The sequence below is a fragment of the Ursus americanus genome, chromosome 17 (assembly GCF_024610735.1).
Source record: "Ursus americanus isolate L20-20 chromosome 17, mUrsAme1.1.p, whole genome shotgun sequence".
Classification (NCBI taxonomy): Eukaryota; Metazoa; Chordata; class Mammalia; order Carnivora; family Ursidae; genus Ursus; species Ursus americanus.
In genome coordinates this window covers 631,476-647,939 of record NC_142143.1, presented here as the reverse complement: position 1 = coordinate 647,939, position 16,464 = coordinate 631,476, and the positions used below count along the sequence as shown (strand labels likewise).

At 54.0% G+C, this 16,464-nt stretch overlaps 1 protein-coding gene across 1 annotated transcript in view; it reads right to left on the bottom strand.

Annotated features, from left to right (window-relative positions):
• Positions 1 to 14,476, bottom strand: part of TTLL8 (tubulin tyrosine ligase like 8) — a 31,269-nt gene extending 16,793 nt beyond the window's left edge. Inside the window, 5 exon segments of the mRNA XM_045815498.2 lie at positions 456 to 584; positions 2,440 to 2,513; positions 3,339 to 3,477; positions 6,623 to 6,714; positions 14,410 to 14,476. Coding sequence (XP_045671454.2) covers positions 456 to 584; positions 2,440 to 2,513; positions 3,339 to 3,477; positions 6,623 to 6,714; positions 14,410 to 14,476 — 501 coding nt within the window.
• Between the last annotated feature and the right edge of the window lie 1,988 nt (positions 14,477 to 16,464).

Genomic DNA, 16,464 nt, shown 5'->3' with positions numbered 1-16,464 from the left:
GCTGACCCCAGTCCTGAACGTCAGCCCTCGGAGTCAAAGGATGGGGACAAGGGGCCAAAAGGAGGTGAGGACAGGAGGTGCCCAGGCCCCCTGCAGCCATGAGTCCCCGTGCAGGGGAGGCGGCCTGGCTCTCCCTGGGACCCAGGACCTCTCCAGGGCGCAGAGCTTACGCAGGGCTGTGGTGGTTTGGCCTGCATACCCAGAGGACGGACACAGGGCCAAGGGCGCAGGGGGCTCTGGGGGTGTGAGTGGAGCCGGTTTGAGGGCCTCTGGACACTGTAACGGGCAGTGTGGCCTCTGCCCGGGCAGCAGTCGTCCTGGGGAGGAGCCCTGAGGTGACCGGTCCCTACGAGGCCTCCCAAACACAGCCACTGGAGTTGCAGGAGGCCAGGCGCTGCCCTGTACCCGCTCCCGCCAGCCCCCCCCCAAGTCCCCCCTCAAGTCCCCCCTCTCACCTTGGTGGTGAAGGAAGCTGTCTTCCCATAGTGATTCAGCATCTGGTCACAGCTCAGGCTGTGATAGTCAATGACGTCCCTTTTGATCGTCCAGAGGAAGTACGGCATTTCGTTTTTTACCAACCTGGACTGGCAAGAAAGAAACCCTCATCAATACCCTGCGTCTAAGTTTCGTATCTTTGGAAGTTGGGATGTAAGTTAAGAGTGAAGGAAATCAGATTTTTTTCAAGTTTTTCTTTAAACTCTAGTGAGTTAGCGTATATGGTAAAATCGGTTTCAGATGTAGGATTGAGTGACTCATCACTTCTGAACGACATCCGAGCTCATCCCACGCCCTCCTCAATGCCCATCCCCCACCCCCTCCCTCCATCAACCCTGTTTGTTCTCTCTCGTTACGAGTCTCTTATGCTGTGTCTCCCTCTTTTTTTTTCCTTCCCCGATGATCCTGTTTTGTTCCTTAAATTCCACATACGAGTGAAATCATACGATAATTGCTTTTCTCTGACTGACTTATTTCTCTCAGCATAACACCCTCTAGTTCCATCCACGTCCTTGCAAACGGCAAGAGTTCATTATCTGATGGCTGCGTGATAGTCCATTGTGAATATGGACCACGTCTTTATCCGTTCACGCGCTGATGGACCTCTGAGCTCTTTCCGGAGTTTGGCTACTGTGGACGTCGCTGCTATAAGCATTGGGGTGCAGGTGCCCCTTCGGATCACGATGTTTGTGTCCTTTGGGTACATACCCAGTCTTGCAACGCTGGGTCAGAGGGTAGCTCTAGTTTTAACTTTCTGAGGAGCCTCCATACTGTGGAAATGAGATTTTAAATGACACTTGAAGTGTGTATTCCAACTGTGACTGTCGGTCTGGAAGGCTGGCAACGGGTGTCCCTGGAGGGGCTACCGTGTGCTGCACTGGGGGTAACCCCTCTCACCCAGGGGTTCTGCTCTCAGGAAGCAAGGGCAGGCTCCACACCAAGGGGAGCCCCCGTGTGTGTAGCCGAATGAGGTCTGAGCCGCCTGCCCCATGGGTGCCCTTGTGGGGTTCAGGGACATGCCACACGTGGGCATGGGCTGAGTGCACTGCCTCGTGGCCCGGGAGACCATGGGAGCCAGCCTCCCCCTGCCCCCACTCCCTCAGAGCAGGCGGCCAGGGCCACCGGAGCACGGGGACCTCACAGTGGGGCCAGAACTAGACCCAGGGTGGCCTTGGGGCTCTGATTCTGTGTTTACAAACAAAGCACCTGTGTGTTCAAAAGTCTTACCAAACAGATACAAGGAAAGGAAAAGCTTCTCCAAAATGCTGACGCCTTGAAGGCCCTGGGGGTCATTCTCTGCAGACCAGCATTTGAGGACACACCCACAATTCTATAACACAGGCTGGTCTACCTTGACCCCATGTTAGGGCAGGACTGGGCTCCCCCTACCCCAATGCCCACAAGAGTGCCTGGAGGGAGCAGGGAGCCGGCCACCAGCATCACTTCCCAAAACTCATCCCAAATGCCGGACTCACAGCCTTCCTTCCCCCCTCTAGAGCGACGTGCATCGCGTCTGTTGTCACTTTCTGGCATAAGTCTCATTTGTTCCAGCGTGGCATGAACTGTCAGACTAAAGTATAAAGGGCAGCGTGCAAGTGCACGCACGCATGCAGGTGCACGTGACGCACACGGACGCACGCACGCACACGTGACGCACACAAGCACCCACACGGACGCACAGGAGCGCGCACACGCACGCACGCGGGTGCACGTGACGCACACGGACGCACAGGAGCGCGCACACAGACGCACGCACACACGGGTGCACACGGACACACGCAAGCGCACACAAACATGAGTGTATGCATACACATGCGTGCAGCAGCCCGGTGTGAGTGGCTTTGCCGCCCGTCCCCAGGACATGGCCCAGGGAAGGTGACAGTGTCAGGAGGTGGGGGGACGGAGGCCCGCCTGGCCCGCGGGACCTCAGGTGTGGAGACCTACCATCACATCATGGATGTCGTCTGTCTTCTCCAAAGCCACTTCCTGATTTTCTTTGCCTTCAGCACATTTATGTTCTGCAAACACAACGCCCGGAGAGCCGTCAGCGTGTCAGGGCCTGAGCACCTCAGCGGCCCTCTGGCCACTCAGCCAGCAGCCGCCTCGGCCACGGCGCACCTGCTGACGGCTCAACAACTCATCCCCAGGGGCCCCTCGCGGGTCCTGAGATGGAGCAGGGCGGCATCAGGCTCAGGCGACATCTACCTGCCCCAGTGTCCACCGCGTGGCCCCTCCACCTGGTGCAGTGCCAGGGTCGGGGACCCCAGGTGTGGGGCGGGAGAGGCAGCCTTGGGGTGAGTGTGGTGGAGAGGGGTGCGGGCAGGGATGGCGACGGGGTTGACACGGGTCTCAAGCACCGTGTGGGAGCTGGCCCCCTGAGACTCCAGGGCCAAGAAAGTGCTGATGCTCTGTGCAGCGTGGGAGGGGGGGCCTCGGGCACAGTGACTGAGGGTGACCAGCGGGGTCAGAGGAGGCACAGACAGGGCAGGACCACTGAAGGATGGTGGCAGCTGCCCAGACACGGGAGGAGGAGGCCTGTCGTGGGCATGGACGGGGGACACTGAGAAGTCTGAGAAGTCGTGGGCATGGACGGGGGGGGCACTGAGAAGCCATCAGACCAGGTTCTGAAAGCACAGGCCTGCTGTGTGGATGCCTGGGGAAGGCAGGCCGGGAGGGCAACGGCCTCTCCCTCCCAGGGGGACCCTACACATGCAGCGGAGGCCCAAATCACAGGCCCCGCAGGCCAGAACGGCACTCCCCCGAGAGGTGGGGCTCACTCTGGTCCCCTGACAGACACACACACAAGCCTTACACCGAGAGACAAGACACCTTCGATACTCTACCAGTCACCCCCGCACTGTCATCATCTGCATTCAGGATGACCTTGGGCAGGAAGTGGAACTTCTTCTCCACCCAGCCCTTTCTTCGAAGGGTGGCCCGTATCACTGGGTAGTGCCCGTAAATGGCGAAAATCTTCTTTTCCTCAAATTGCAAGAGCATATTTTAAGTTAAAGAACTGAAAGACAAGGTGGTTCACTGTCTGTGCGGGGAGGCTTCGAGGCAGAGTGAGACAGTTGTGCCAGCAGGTGGAGTGACATGTCCCGCTCCAAGGAACACACGGAAACATCCGAGAACGCACACACACAGGCACGGAGCAGGGCCCTCCTCTGGCTCGTGCTCATTCTTCGTGGGCCTCACACTCATGGGCCTGCGTCCCGCGAAGGCTAGGAGACCCCGCACAGCCAGGACCATGGGCGCACCCCCGGCTCAGTGCAGGTCCTGGTCTGGAAGGTGGGACCGAGGCGTCATGGCCAGCGGCCATGCACTCTTAGGCTTTCTTTTCTCCGGGAGGTGACAGTCCCTCATGCTTGGGGGCGAGGGGATGGGTGCCTGAGGTTTGAGGAGTGAGAGGGAAGAGCCATTCAACCACCCAAGAAGGGCCAGAGGGACAGGAGTGCCAATAGCACGCGGCCAGCAGCAGGGAAGCTGGGCCTCTGCCCGTGACTGTGGAGATGGACACAGATGCCTGGGGACGGGCAGGGGGCTGGCAGTGGGTGGCGTGTACCAAGGACTTCCCAGCTGAGGGACGGGAGACGGGAGAGCGACGGTCATGCTGGAGCCCCTGGGGCCCACACCACTGAGGCACAGCCTGGTCGCCTTCCCCTGGGCAGGGTACAGAGGGTGAGAGCTGCAGGGCAGGGTCAGCAGTCAGCTTAGTGCCCCCTGAGTTTGTGGGAGCAGGCAGGGAGGGCAGGGCAGGAGGGGAATGGCTCAAATCCATGGTGTCCCTAATTAGATGACTTTGAATGAACCAAAAGATTGACTATACTGGGTGGGCCTGGCCTAATCAGATGCAGCTCTTAAGAAGAGGGTCCAGGACGTCCCTGACATTGGAGATTCAAAGCGGCAGGGACCTCCCCGTTGCTGGCTCCGAAGAAACCAGCTCTACAGCCACAAGGGAATGAATCCTGCCAACCAGCCAAGGGAGCCTGGAAGTAGACCTTTCCCAGTTGAGCCTCTGGATGGGACCCCAGCCTAGCTGATGCCTCGTTTCAGCTCTGAGAGACCCTGAGCAGAAGACCCCGCAGAGGCTGTGAGGTAATAAATGGGTATGTTTAAGTAGCTAAGCTCATGGTGGATTATTACCCAGCATCTGTAGCTGACACATCCTACAGTTCCCACTGGGAGGACCCGCTCCTGACCCCCAGCAACAAGAGGGCTGTGTCTGGGGCCAGAAGCTGAGCTCCAGTCCCAGCACCCACATGGAGGACCCAGCAGGTCAGCACCTCTCTCAGCCTCCTTCCATGCAGAGAATCTGCCCACAGCCTGCCCTCGGCCCCCACAGGGCTGTGCTCCAGGACAGAGGTGTGGGATGAACTTGGCTTCGGAGGGGTGCTGCGAGGGGGGGCAGCAAGAGTGTCAGCACCTGTGCCCCAGCAGGACTCCAGCTCACTTATAGTCAAATGCAACAACTTTTAAAAAGCTGATTATTTTAATTAACAGAATAAAATTCCTCAGGGAACTACAAAAGGAAGACAAGCAGAGTATAAGCCTGGTAGCATGTAAGAGAAGAGAGACGGAATCCAAAGTGTCGTCAGTCCACAAGGAGGCTCAAAGTGGGGGGGAAGCTGAGCAGTCAGGACACACCGGACAAGGGAAGGAGACAGGACTCGCGGAGACCTCTGAGGACCCGGGGGCGGGGGGCGTCACAGAGAAACACGCCAAAGGCTCCAGGTAAAAGGGGAAGGCTGCCAGGCTGGATTTCTAAAATCTCAACCTAGGCCGCTGACGAGAGAAAACCAAAACCACACGCGTACGGACAGTAGAACGTGAAGGGATCTAAGTATGAGACAGAACAGCCTTTGGGACGAAATAAACCACTAAAGTAAAGGAAATCACGTCATCATGTACAGATTCAATTCACCAGGAAGATACTCCCTAGTAAGGGGCTATAGATGGCGTAGGGCAAAACCTCACAGCTACAAGGCGAAGGAATGCACGCCGCTAACGCGCTTCTCTCCGCGAGTGGCAGAACCGCGGAGCAGATCTCCATCCCCCTCAGAGACTTGACAGTGCGGCCAGCCCGCTCCACCCTGACAACCGGGAACGGAGCTCCCGTCGGCTTTCACAGAAATGCACGAAACGCTGGGCGCAAAGCAAGTCTGGAGTAACTTACGCAGATGACGTTCTCAACCACATGCAACCGAGCCGGAAATCAGTAACAAAATAAATAGAAAAAACCCAGTATTTATCCAAACGGTACAAACACAGTGACCCAAAGGGGTACCTGCACCCCAGTGTTCACAGCAGCAACGTCCACAACAGCCAAACCGTTGAAGGAGCCCAGAGGTCCATCGACAGATGAATGGAGAAAGAAGATGTGGTCCATAAACACAATGGAATATCACTCAGCCATCAAAAGAAACAGAATCTTGCCACGTGCAATGACATGGCTGGAACTAGAGGGGATTATGCTAAGTGAAATCAGCCAGTCAGAGAAAGATAATTATCATCTGATTTCATTCATATGTGGAATTTAAGAAACAAAACAGGGGAGCATAAAGGAAGGGAGGGAAAAATCAAATAAGACATCATTGGAGAGGGAGACAAACCATTAGACACTCTGAACACAGGGAACAAACCAAGGGTTGCGGGAGGGGATGACGTGCTGCTCTTCCCGAGCCCCCGCGCCCAGGCTTCTGAGCGAGAGCCGTCAACGCAGGGCGCAGGGCGAAGCCGAAGAATACCGCCCCCTCGCCTCGCGAAGGCTCTTGGAGCTCTCGGGGCAGCAGATGGCCCTCTGCTCCCGTTAGACAACCGCAGCACTTCCCCCTCCTCTCCCCTCTACCTGGGGCCCAGCACGGGGTCCGGGGCCAACCCAGGCTGGCGGACCCGGGCAGCGTGGGAGCTCAGCGCGTCAAAGGCAACCCAGTTGCTTTCCAAATTCCAAAATAAGTTTCTGCATTTAACCCCCCTCCCCCCCACCTTGGGGCACCTGGCTGGCTCAGTCTGAACAGCCCGTGACTCTTGATCTCAGAGTCCTGAGTTCGAGCCCCATGTTGGGTGAAGAGATTGCTGAAATAAAGAAAACTTTTTAAAAGTGCCCCAAGCCCCAAAAGGCATTTACCTTGATGGCCTTTTCTGTTAATTGTCTTGCTATTTTGTATCTGTCTAATTTGGGGGAAGAAGTCAAGTCTTGGGAAATTCCTCTTTTTAATTCTGCAGAAGAGAAACAGACATCCAGGCAAACGTAAAAGTACACGGGGGTACTTGGGAAGGAAGCCCAGCCCACCCACACACCCATCAATTTCCTCCCAGCCCACCTCCCGGCCCCCAGGCCCTCCTCCCACAAGCCCTCAGCCCCCTCCCCAGGCTGCGTCCCCCAGCCCGCCATCCCCTGGCCATGCCCTCTCTCCGCCCCCAGCCCTCCACCCCCAGCAGCTGTGGCTTGGGCACCCTCTCTCCTTGCTGAGCTCCCCCCCCACTTTGTGGCCACACCACACCATGACCACCCCCCTCAGTCTCTGTCTGGGCCAGCCCTCCCCGCTCCTTGCCCCACTCCGGCCACCAGACTCCCAGCAGCACACCAAGTTTCAGTGCAACCACCTTAAAAATTAAAATGAAAACCCTCCTCTCTGTACCCCACACCCCGCCACACTCCTGCCTTCCACCTCTCTCCACACCCCCGTTGGCTGAGCTCCACTGTGGACGCGGCTCATGCTGACGTCATACGCACATAAGCCGATCCCATGTCAGTCCCCGGGCCCTGGCTCCTGGGAGCAGCAGACACTTGGCTGGCCAGTGCTGCTCCCCGTGGCCCCCCTTCCCCTCCTCACTGCAGCCCCTTCTTTCTCCCTATGCCCTAACCTTGAACTGCCCAGGCCTGGACCTCAGACTCCATGCTTCCCGTCCGCACCCACTCCCTGGGCCATCTCATCTCGTCTGGTGGCTTTCAATTCCACCACGCCCAGACCCCTGGAACATACAGCTTCCACCCACACCACCCGACCTCCCAACACCTCCTGGACCCCTGGTGCCTGGATGTCCGAACAGCATCGCAGGCGGGACAGGCCAGCACAGACACCCAGCCACCCACCCCCGCTCTTCCTCCCCACTGCGGACCCCACAACCCCACAGCCAATCGATACAGCAAAGCCCTTCAGTGGAGATGGTGTTCTGACGACTGCAGGTCCGCGTGCAGAAAACAAGTCGAACCCCGGCTGACGACACACAACGGCTCATCTGAAGTGGACCATGGGCCTCCGCGTGAAAGCTAGATGCACAGGGCGCGGCCCAGGTCAGGGAGAGAGCACCACCCGTGAAAGTACAAGGTGGCAAAATGACACGTTCTGCTCTGTTAGGAAAAGGCAAGCTAAAGCACCGACTGGGAAAATAAATCCTCAGTATAGATGTTCCCGTGAAGCCCGGCACAGAAGGAAGCACGGTGAGTGGTTCCATCCATGCGGGGTCCACGGGGACAAAAGTCAGAGCAGAGGGAGGGCGGGAGGGGCTGGGGGGCACAAGGACACCCCCCGCACCCCTGGTCCAACAGCATGGCCTTGGAACAATTGCAAAGCCAGGGTTAGCAGAACGACGGGACAAGACACGGAGGCCACAGACACGTGCCGTGCACGGGCTGCTGGGAGCCGAGCGGGCATCAAAGGTCTTTGAGGATGAAGACCTGGACGTCGCCTTGTGAACACACAGAGCCCCTCACGCAGCGGCCGCCGCGGTTGGAACCTCCAGGATGCGGGGAGCGTGAGTGAAAGCAGAGCACTGAGAAGGTCTGGTGTAAGCCGACCCTCCGATCACAGAGCGACTGAGTCAGGGGTCAGTAACAGAGCAAGGCACATACACACATGGTGCTAAGTAACCCACGTGTCGAAGGAATCGAGATGGAAAGTACCGCATATTTCTTACCTAAACCATAATTAAAATACCAAATTTCAAATCTCTGGGCTCTGGTTAAGTTGTATTTATAAAGAGATTTTTAGCTGTAGATGAATATATTTGAAAATAGCAGAGGCTAAAAACAGTGAGTTAGGCATCCATCTCAAGATGTTAGATTTTGAACGGTAAATTTAAACCCAAAGAAATACAAGAAAATTAACAGAAAGGAGACATAGATGAAATATTTTTAAAATCCAGTAGAGGGTTAGTCAAGCCAAAGGTTCACGACTAATAAAATTAATAAACAATTGGTGAGACCAACTAATAAAGAAAAGAAGAGGCATTAAAATGTCATTTAAAACCTTCCCCTCCGTGAAACTCCAGGGCCCACGGCTTTGTGGGGGACGGTACTGAACATCTAACCTTGTACAACTCATCTCGAGGGCAGAAAAGCCATGGCCACACCTAACGTGCTCTATGAGGCCAGCACGTTCCAGGGAAGGAAGCTCACGGGCCAGCGTAGCTCACTCAGAGACCACAGAGCCGTACACGCCACGGCCACCTCGTGTTACTCCAAGGCTGGATTGGGAAAGCAAGCATCGTAAAATTACCACAGTACAAGGTCAGCACGGTCGTAAATCCCATGTCAACAGATACAGAAAATCTTCATAAACCCTAATTTCCATTCAGGCTGAAAGCTCTTGGTGAACTGAGACACCGTAAACAGCCTCGAAACGATCCTCCATGGCCCCTGGGCTTGGTTTCTGAGCACGCCCCTGCCCTGGCTGGAGGGATCCAAGCTCTCCGGAGAGCTGGGACCCCTGGTCTGGGACACTGGGAGCCCCAGTTGATCTCAGGGCACCTTGCAGCACTTACAGACTGGGATGGGGGAAGCGAAAAGATGCAGAAGCAGCATGCAGAGGTGGGAGGGCTGAGTGTGGACCGCTGGGGCATCACAAAACATGGTCACTGGCCAGACCCAGTGCAGGCATCCAGGAAGACTCTCGGGAGCGGGACAGCAGCGCAAACACAGTGCTCCCCCGAGGCCATCACAGACACCTGCACGCCAGCACCTTCCTGGAAACCCGTAACTGCGGGGCAGAAAGCGGCACCTGGCACATCTTCTGGCAGGATGGGGACTTCACAAGGCTGAGGAGGCCCGCGGGGGCGGGCAGCGCTCCCTGCAGAGCGCAGCTCCTCGTCTATTCCTTGTGGAGAACGGGCCTCCCAGGCAGCTGGCTCCCGGGGAGGGTGGGGGGGGTGAGGGGGTGTGGCAGTGGTGGTGATGCCAGAGCAGGGGCCGGGGTCGCTGCAGCCATGACTACATCCCCTGCCCAGGCTTGTGTTCCTCACTGATCCAGAAGTACCCTCTCGTCAACCTCCAGCACAACCTCCTGCCCAACCTCCAGTCCCGTCTCAGACGGATTCTCTGGGGAGCCCGCCCCCCCACCTCAGGGGCCTTGAGCAGTCACCAGGTGCCCCAGCACCACTCCTCAGGTGGCCACGGGAAACACAACCCTACCACGGAGGGGTCTGGCCAGCACCGGTCCAGTGACTGGGCAGCCAGACACTATGGGCAAACTGGGGGCACAGCACCACCTCCAAGGAGTCTCGGCAAAACACTCAACCCAAGTCTCATCAGGTCTCCGGAGCTCATCTCCAGATCACTAGGGTTCACAGAGGGGACGGCGGAGGAGGAGAGCAAACCAACCCCGCAGCAACAGCGAGACGAGCCCCAACGGTAGGACGTCCTCCAGAGCAACGGGCGGTCCTCAGCAAGTCTGGATCCTGAAAACACAGGGCAAGAGGAGTGGCCGGTCCAGATCAAACGACAGCAGAGACACAGGACAGCCTGACGCAACGTGTGGTCCTCGACCACATCCAGATCTGAACGAGCCAACTCTGGGACTTCCTGGGGAAATACGAGTATATTCTGGGGGTTGGAGTTTAGTAAGGAATTGTCCATCTTATCAAATGTGAAAAAAGAGTTTAGTTATCTATAAAATGTCCCTTTTAGAGATACTTGGTAAGTATTTAGATACATAGTAATATTTACTTACAAGTATGAACAAAAATTTAATAAAATCATTATTAAAGACAAAAGAGAGATAGTCCATAACATGAAAAGAATCAATTTGTCAGGGAGATATAAAAATTCCAAACGTGTATGAACTTAATTATACATAAAAATACAAGCTGATGAAACTAAAAAAAAAATATCCACAATCATATTAAGATATTTGACCTACTTCTCTCAGTAAATGAAAGACTAAACAAAGGGAGCACTTGGGTGGCTCAGTCGGTGAAGCGTCTGCCTTCTGCTCAGGTTGTGATCCCAGGGTCGTGGGTTCGAGTCCCACATCGGGCTCCTGCTCCTCAGAGAGCCAGCTTCTCCCTCTGCCTCTGCTCCTGACTCCACCCCACCCAGCTTGTGCGTGCATACGCTCTCTCTCAAATAAAGTTTTAAAAATTTAAAATAAAAAAGAAGATTAAACAAAGAATCAGTAGAATCCAGCAGATTTGAACGTGGTGAGTGACCAGCTGCACGTACAGACACCGCGTTCCACAGCTTGACACACGAGTTTTCTTCACTCACATGTCTTTCAACACCGATTACATCCTAGACCGTAGAGAGTCCCAATAAGTTTCAAAGGATTGAAATGATATAGATTAAGTTCTCTGACAACTGGTAAACTAGAAGTTAACAACAAAAAGGTAGCTAGGAATTTTCCTAAACGTTCAAAAATTAAGAAGCACACTTTAAAAATAAACCATGGACCAAAGGAGAAACTCAAAAATGATTTGAGCTGAATGATAATAAAAATATGATATATCAGGGGCACCTGGGTGGCACAGCGGTTAAGCGTCTGCCTTCGGCTCAGGGCGTGATCCCGGCGTTATGGGATCGAGCCCCACATCAGGCTCCTCCGCTATGAGCCTGCTTCTTCCTCTCCCACTCCCCCTGCTTGTGTTCCCTCTCTCGCTGGCTTTCTCTCTCTCTGTCAAATAAATAAATAAAATCTTTAAAAAAAAATGATATATCAAAGCATTACAATGCAGCTAAAAAGTGATTAGAGGGAAATTTATAAATTTAAATTCATATATTAGAAAACAACTTGAAAGCTATCTAAGCTACCATGCCAAGAGGCTAGCAAGAGAACAATTAAACAAAAAGAAAGTAAAAGACAAAAAATAATAAAGAGCAGAATTCAATTAAATAAAAAACAAATGTGCCATAGGGAAAATTAACAAACCAAAAGTTGGATCATTGAAACATTTTTTTTAAATTGATAAACCTAAACAGAGCAAGAAAAATGAGAAAACACAAATCACCAATATCAAGAATGAAAAAGGGGACATCATTGTTGATTGTACAGATACTAAAATGATAAGACATTATGAACCTCCACATGCCTATAATGTGACAGTTCATAGGAAATTAACATCTTCCTTGAAAAATACAGCTTTATCAAAACTGACATAAAACAGAAAACCCAGGTAGGCTTACTTTTGGTAAAGAAATTAACTCCATAATTAAAAAGCTTCCCACAATGAAAACTCCAGGTCTAGATGGCATCACAGATCAATCTTTCCAAACATTAGGGGGGGAAATATCTTATATAAGCCCTTTCATTGAATAGGGAAATACGGGCACCTGGGTGACTCAGTCATTAAGCGTCTGCCTTCAGCCTAGGGCATGATCCCAGGGTCTTGGGATCCAGCCCTGCATCAGGCTCCCTGCTCTGCTGGGAGCCTGCTTCTTCCTCTCCCACTCCCCCTGCTTGTGTTCCCTCCCTCGCTGGCTGTCCCTCTCTCTGTCAAATAAATAAATAAATAAAATCTTTAAAAAAATTGAATAGGGAAATAGGAAACACTTTCAATTCTTTCTATGTGGTTATAAGTTTAATACCAAAACCTAATAAGGACATTATAATAAAAGAATAGTACATCCAATCTCATTCATAAAAATAGACATAAAAATCCTAAGCTTTGTAAATCAGATCCAGTGTGTAAAACAATACAAAATGACCATGTGAAGTTTATTCCAGGAATACAAAGTTGGTTTAATATTTGAAAATCCATCAACATAATCTACCACATTAACAGACTAAATGATGAAAATATATACTATCTCTCAATAGATGCAGAAGACAGCACATGATAAAATGTAATAACTATTCATTAAAAAATTCTCAGTAAACCATGAATAAAAGGGAACTTGCTTTAAAGCTTATAGCAACATCATACTTCATGGTGAAATACTGAGCACGTTCCCCCTCAGTTGGGAACAAAAAAAGATGCCCACTATATCACTTCTATTCAACATTATACTGAAAGTACTAGCCAATGCAATAATGCAGGAAAAGGAAAGAAAAGGTATAAAAACTGAAAAGATTTGCAGATAATGATTGTTTATGTAAGAAATAAAAATGAATCTACTAGCTATTAGAATTAGTTAGCAAAGTCACCAAATGCCAAGTCAGTACAATGAAATTAATTATATTTCTATATACTGGGAATAATTAGAAAGTGAAACTCAACCATGTCATCTCTAAAAAACATCAAATATCTAGGAGTAAATCTAACAAAAGAGGTCTTCCATATCTGTACCCTGAAAAGTACAAAACACTGTTGACAAGAATCAAAGATCTAAATGTTCCTGGGTTGAAAGACTCAATACTGATAAAATATTAAGTTTCACCCAAATTAATTTATAGATTCAGTGTAACCAAAATTTAAAGCCCAGCAGAATTGTGTGTGTGTGTTAAATTAACAATTTGATTCTAAAATTTATATGGTAATGCAAAAGTCTAAGAAAACCTGAAGAAATCTTGAAGGACAAAGTTGGAAGACTTACACTACAAAATATTAAGACTTATTATAAAGCTACTAGAATTGAAACAAGGTAGTATGGATTCAGGATAGGCAGAAAAATCAATAAAACAGAATGGAAAACAAAAAATAGGCCTAGCCCTGATTTTCCACAAAAGTGACATTGCAGGACCCACCTGGGTCAATTAGATATTCACATGGGGGAAGAGTGAGCATTTGCCCATCGACCCCTATCTCACGCCATATAAAATAGTCAATCTCTGCGAATTGTGGAGGTAAATGTGAAATGTTACATTATAAAGTTTCTAAAAGAAAACATAGGATACTGTTTTCTGGACAATGGGGTGGATATAGATTTCCTAGTAAGACTCGGAAAGGACTAGCTATAGAAGAAAAGATTGACAAACGTCTTTACAACTAAGCAGTTGATTTTCTAAAGGGATCATTAAAGGGGCTGAAAACACCAGCCACGGACCAGAAGGTATTTTAACGCAACTAACTGACAAAGAACTGACATGCATCCAGAAGAGACAAAGAATTCCTACCACTCAATAAGGAAAAACCCACAACCCAGTTTAATAATGGCCAAAAGACTGGACCGGATACTCCACAAAGCGCCCCAGAAGGGAGAGGAAAATGGAAACCACAGTGAGGCGCCACTCACACCCACCCGATGCCCAGAATGAGTAGGACGATGCCCACTGTTGGCCTGGACGTGGGGCAGCTGGGACTCTTACCCCCCGCGGTTAACAGAGACGAACAGGAGCCTACCCTGGACCCAGCGAGCTCGCTCTTAGGTATTTACCAACGAGAATGAGCGCACTGGCAGAAAGGCGAGCGCACGGATTTACTCAGATCGGGGAAAGGGCTGGCCGTGACGTGCCCGGGACAGCGCCTTAACCCGAGCATCTGACTTCCCGCCGCTTTCCCAAGTGGAGCTCTGAAGTCGACAAGCTTGGAGGGCAGAAAGGTGGAGGGGGGGGGGGGCTGGAGGGGGCGGGGGCGTCCGGAGAAGGGCGGTCCGAGCGCAAGCTCCGCGGCTAGGGTCCCCGACCGCCCCGGCGGGCCCTCACGCCCCTGGACGTCCTGAGTCAACCCTGGGCCCTGCGCTCCGCGTCCGAGCCGCTCGCCCCCACCCGGTTCGCGCCTTGAACCGCGGGCGGCCAGAAGGTGGGCGAGAACGACACTGACTGTTCTCTTCTCTCGGGTCTCCTTCCAGTGAAGCGGACGAGAGCCTCTTCCTTTCTCCCGGCTCCATTCCGGCCTCCGGCAGCTCGCCCTTCCTCGCGCCGGCTCGCGCCCCTGCAAGGAGAGGGGGCTTCGGCGAGGAGTCTCGGCCGGAGGGCATCCCTGCGGGGCGGGGCAGGTCGGTGCCGGGGCTCTGAAGCCAGGTTGAGGGGAGGGCAGGTGTAGGGTCGGGGCAGGTCTGGGGGGAGAAGGGCAAATCTAGGTTTGTAGGGGTAGGTCTGGGCTTCCGGGGACGGGGTGGACAAGGCTGGAGCGCCAAGGGGGGTGGGAGGGCGGGCGGGGGGTGGGACTCAGGTCTGGGCTCCCGAGGGCAGCGTGGAGAGGTGAAGGGGTGGACGGGTCCAGGGTGGGGCGGAAGGCCCGGCGTTCCACGGAAGAGACGTTCTGGGGTTCTGAGGGGGGCGTCTAGAATCCTGGGGGCGGGGGGGGGGTCTGGAGTCCCGGGACGGAGGAGGGCGCGTCAGGGATCCCGAGGACTCAAGCGGGGCGAGGCACAGGGGTCCTGTCTGGCATCCGCAGGGGCACAGGTCCGGGATTCCGAGGGGAGGGGGCCAGTGCTCACCCGGGACCGGCCCAGTGGCGCGCGCCGCGCCCCCGCCTCCGGCCGCGCCGCCGGGCGTCCCGCGGTTGCCCGGGGCAACGGGCCGGGGCTGCGCCGCGCATTGTGCAGGCCGGGCCCGCAGGGTGCGCGGCGTGCGGGGCCTGGGGGTCGCGGCGCGGCGGCCCGCGCAGGGCGTGGGGCTGCGCGGGCGCGAGGGCGGCCGGGGGCGCCGGGTGCGGCTGCGGCGGAGCCGGCGGGGAAGGCGGCGCGCGTGGGGCGCGGGTCCCCGCGGGCCGCGGTCAGTGGCGTTAGCGCTGGGCCCGGGGCCCGGGCTGCAGTCAGAGGCTTGGGGGCGGGGGCCGGGGCGCTGGGCCATGGTGTCCTCGGGAAGGAGTGGGCGCGCCGCCCCCGCCCGGGGTCACGCGGCCCCGCCAGGCGCAGGGCTGTTGGGGGTCACACAGACCCACCCTGGCAGTCAGAGGTCCCCAAGTCATAAAGAGCCCAGAGTCACAACCGGCCCCCGACCCCACCCCAGGCCTCCCTCCGACCCTCACTCCCGGTGCCCCCCCCCCCAGGCCGGGCTGGGGGAGCAGAGACGGAGAGCGCAGTCCCTGGGGTGGCGATGCCGGGCGGGGAACTGCGCACTGGGTGTCCTCTCGTGGGCCGTGGGCAATCAAGGCGAGTGGGGCAGCTTTCCCGTCCCGCGGAGGAACCCGAGGTGGCCTTGGTGTCTGCAGGGTCATTCATGGGGGCCTGTGCCGCCGCCCCGCGAGTTCCAGGTGCACCCAGGGTCCCACGCCAGCCAAAGTCCCCCAGCCCTTTGCGTCCTTCTTCCTCGCTGCCTCTTTGTGGAGGGGGGGGTGTGAGTAGGAAAGACACACCCATCCTATTAATGCCTTTGCTCCTAGCAGATTTTGGAAACCTAACCTATTATCTTTATTTGGTTTTAAATCATCTTTATTTTGCACTTAACTTCCCAAGATAACCCAAAAGTGAGGCTCTGCTCTCACTCTGCATTAGCTGTGGGCAGTGGGGGTGGGCAGTTCCCCTGGGCGGGGAGGGGCCTTTGTGCCCCTCTCCAGACTTCACTAGCAAGGACAGGTGCTCACTGTCCCCACCTTCTCATGGCCTCACACACATCACAAAATAAAGGATGGCCCTCACCTCCACCAGCCCTCCTATGCTTTACCTCTCTTTTTTTTTTTTTTTCAGAACCTGGGCAAAGAGATCCCTGAGAGACCCCAAAATAAAAGAGGCCACATTTATATATTAGCATTTATTGTTCAGGAAACACTAAACTACACCAGACAAAAATGAAAATGGACAGAATTACAAATTGTTAAAACCCCATTTGCCTGGATTTCTCAAGCTCTCTCTGAAATAAAGTACAAGCCAGTGTTAAGCCCCCAGGTGTCTAATTCTCACGCTAAGACTCAGACTTTCTGGACACCCAGCAC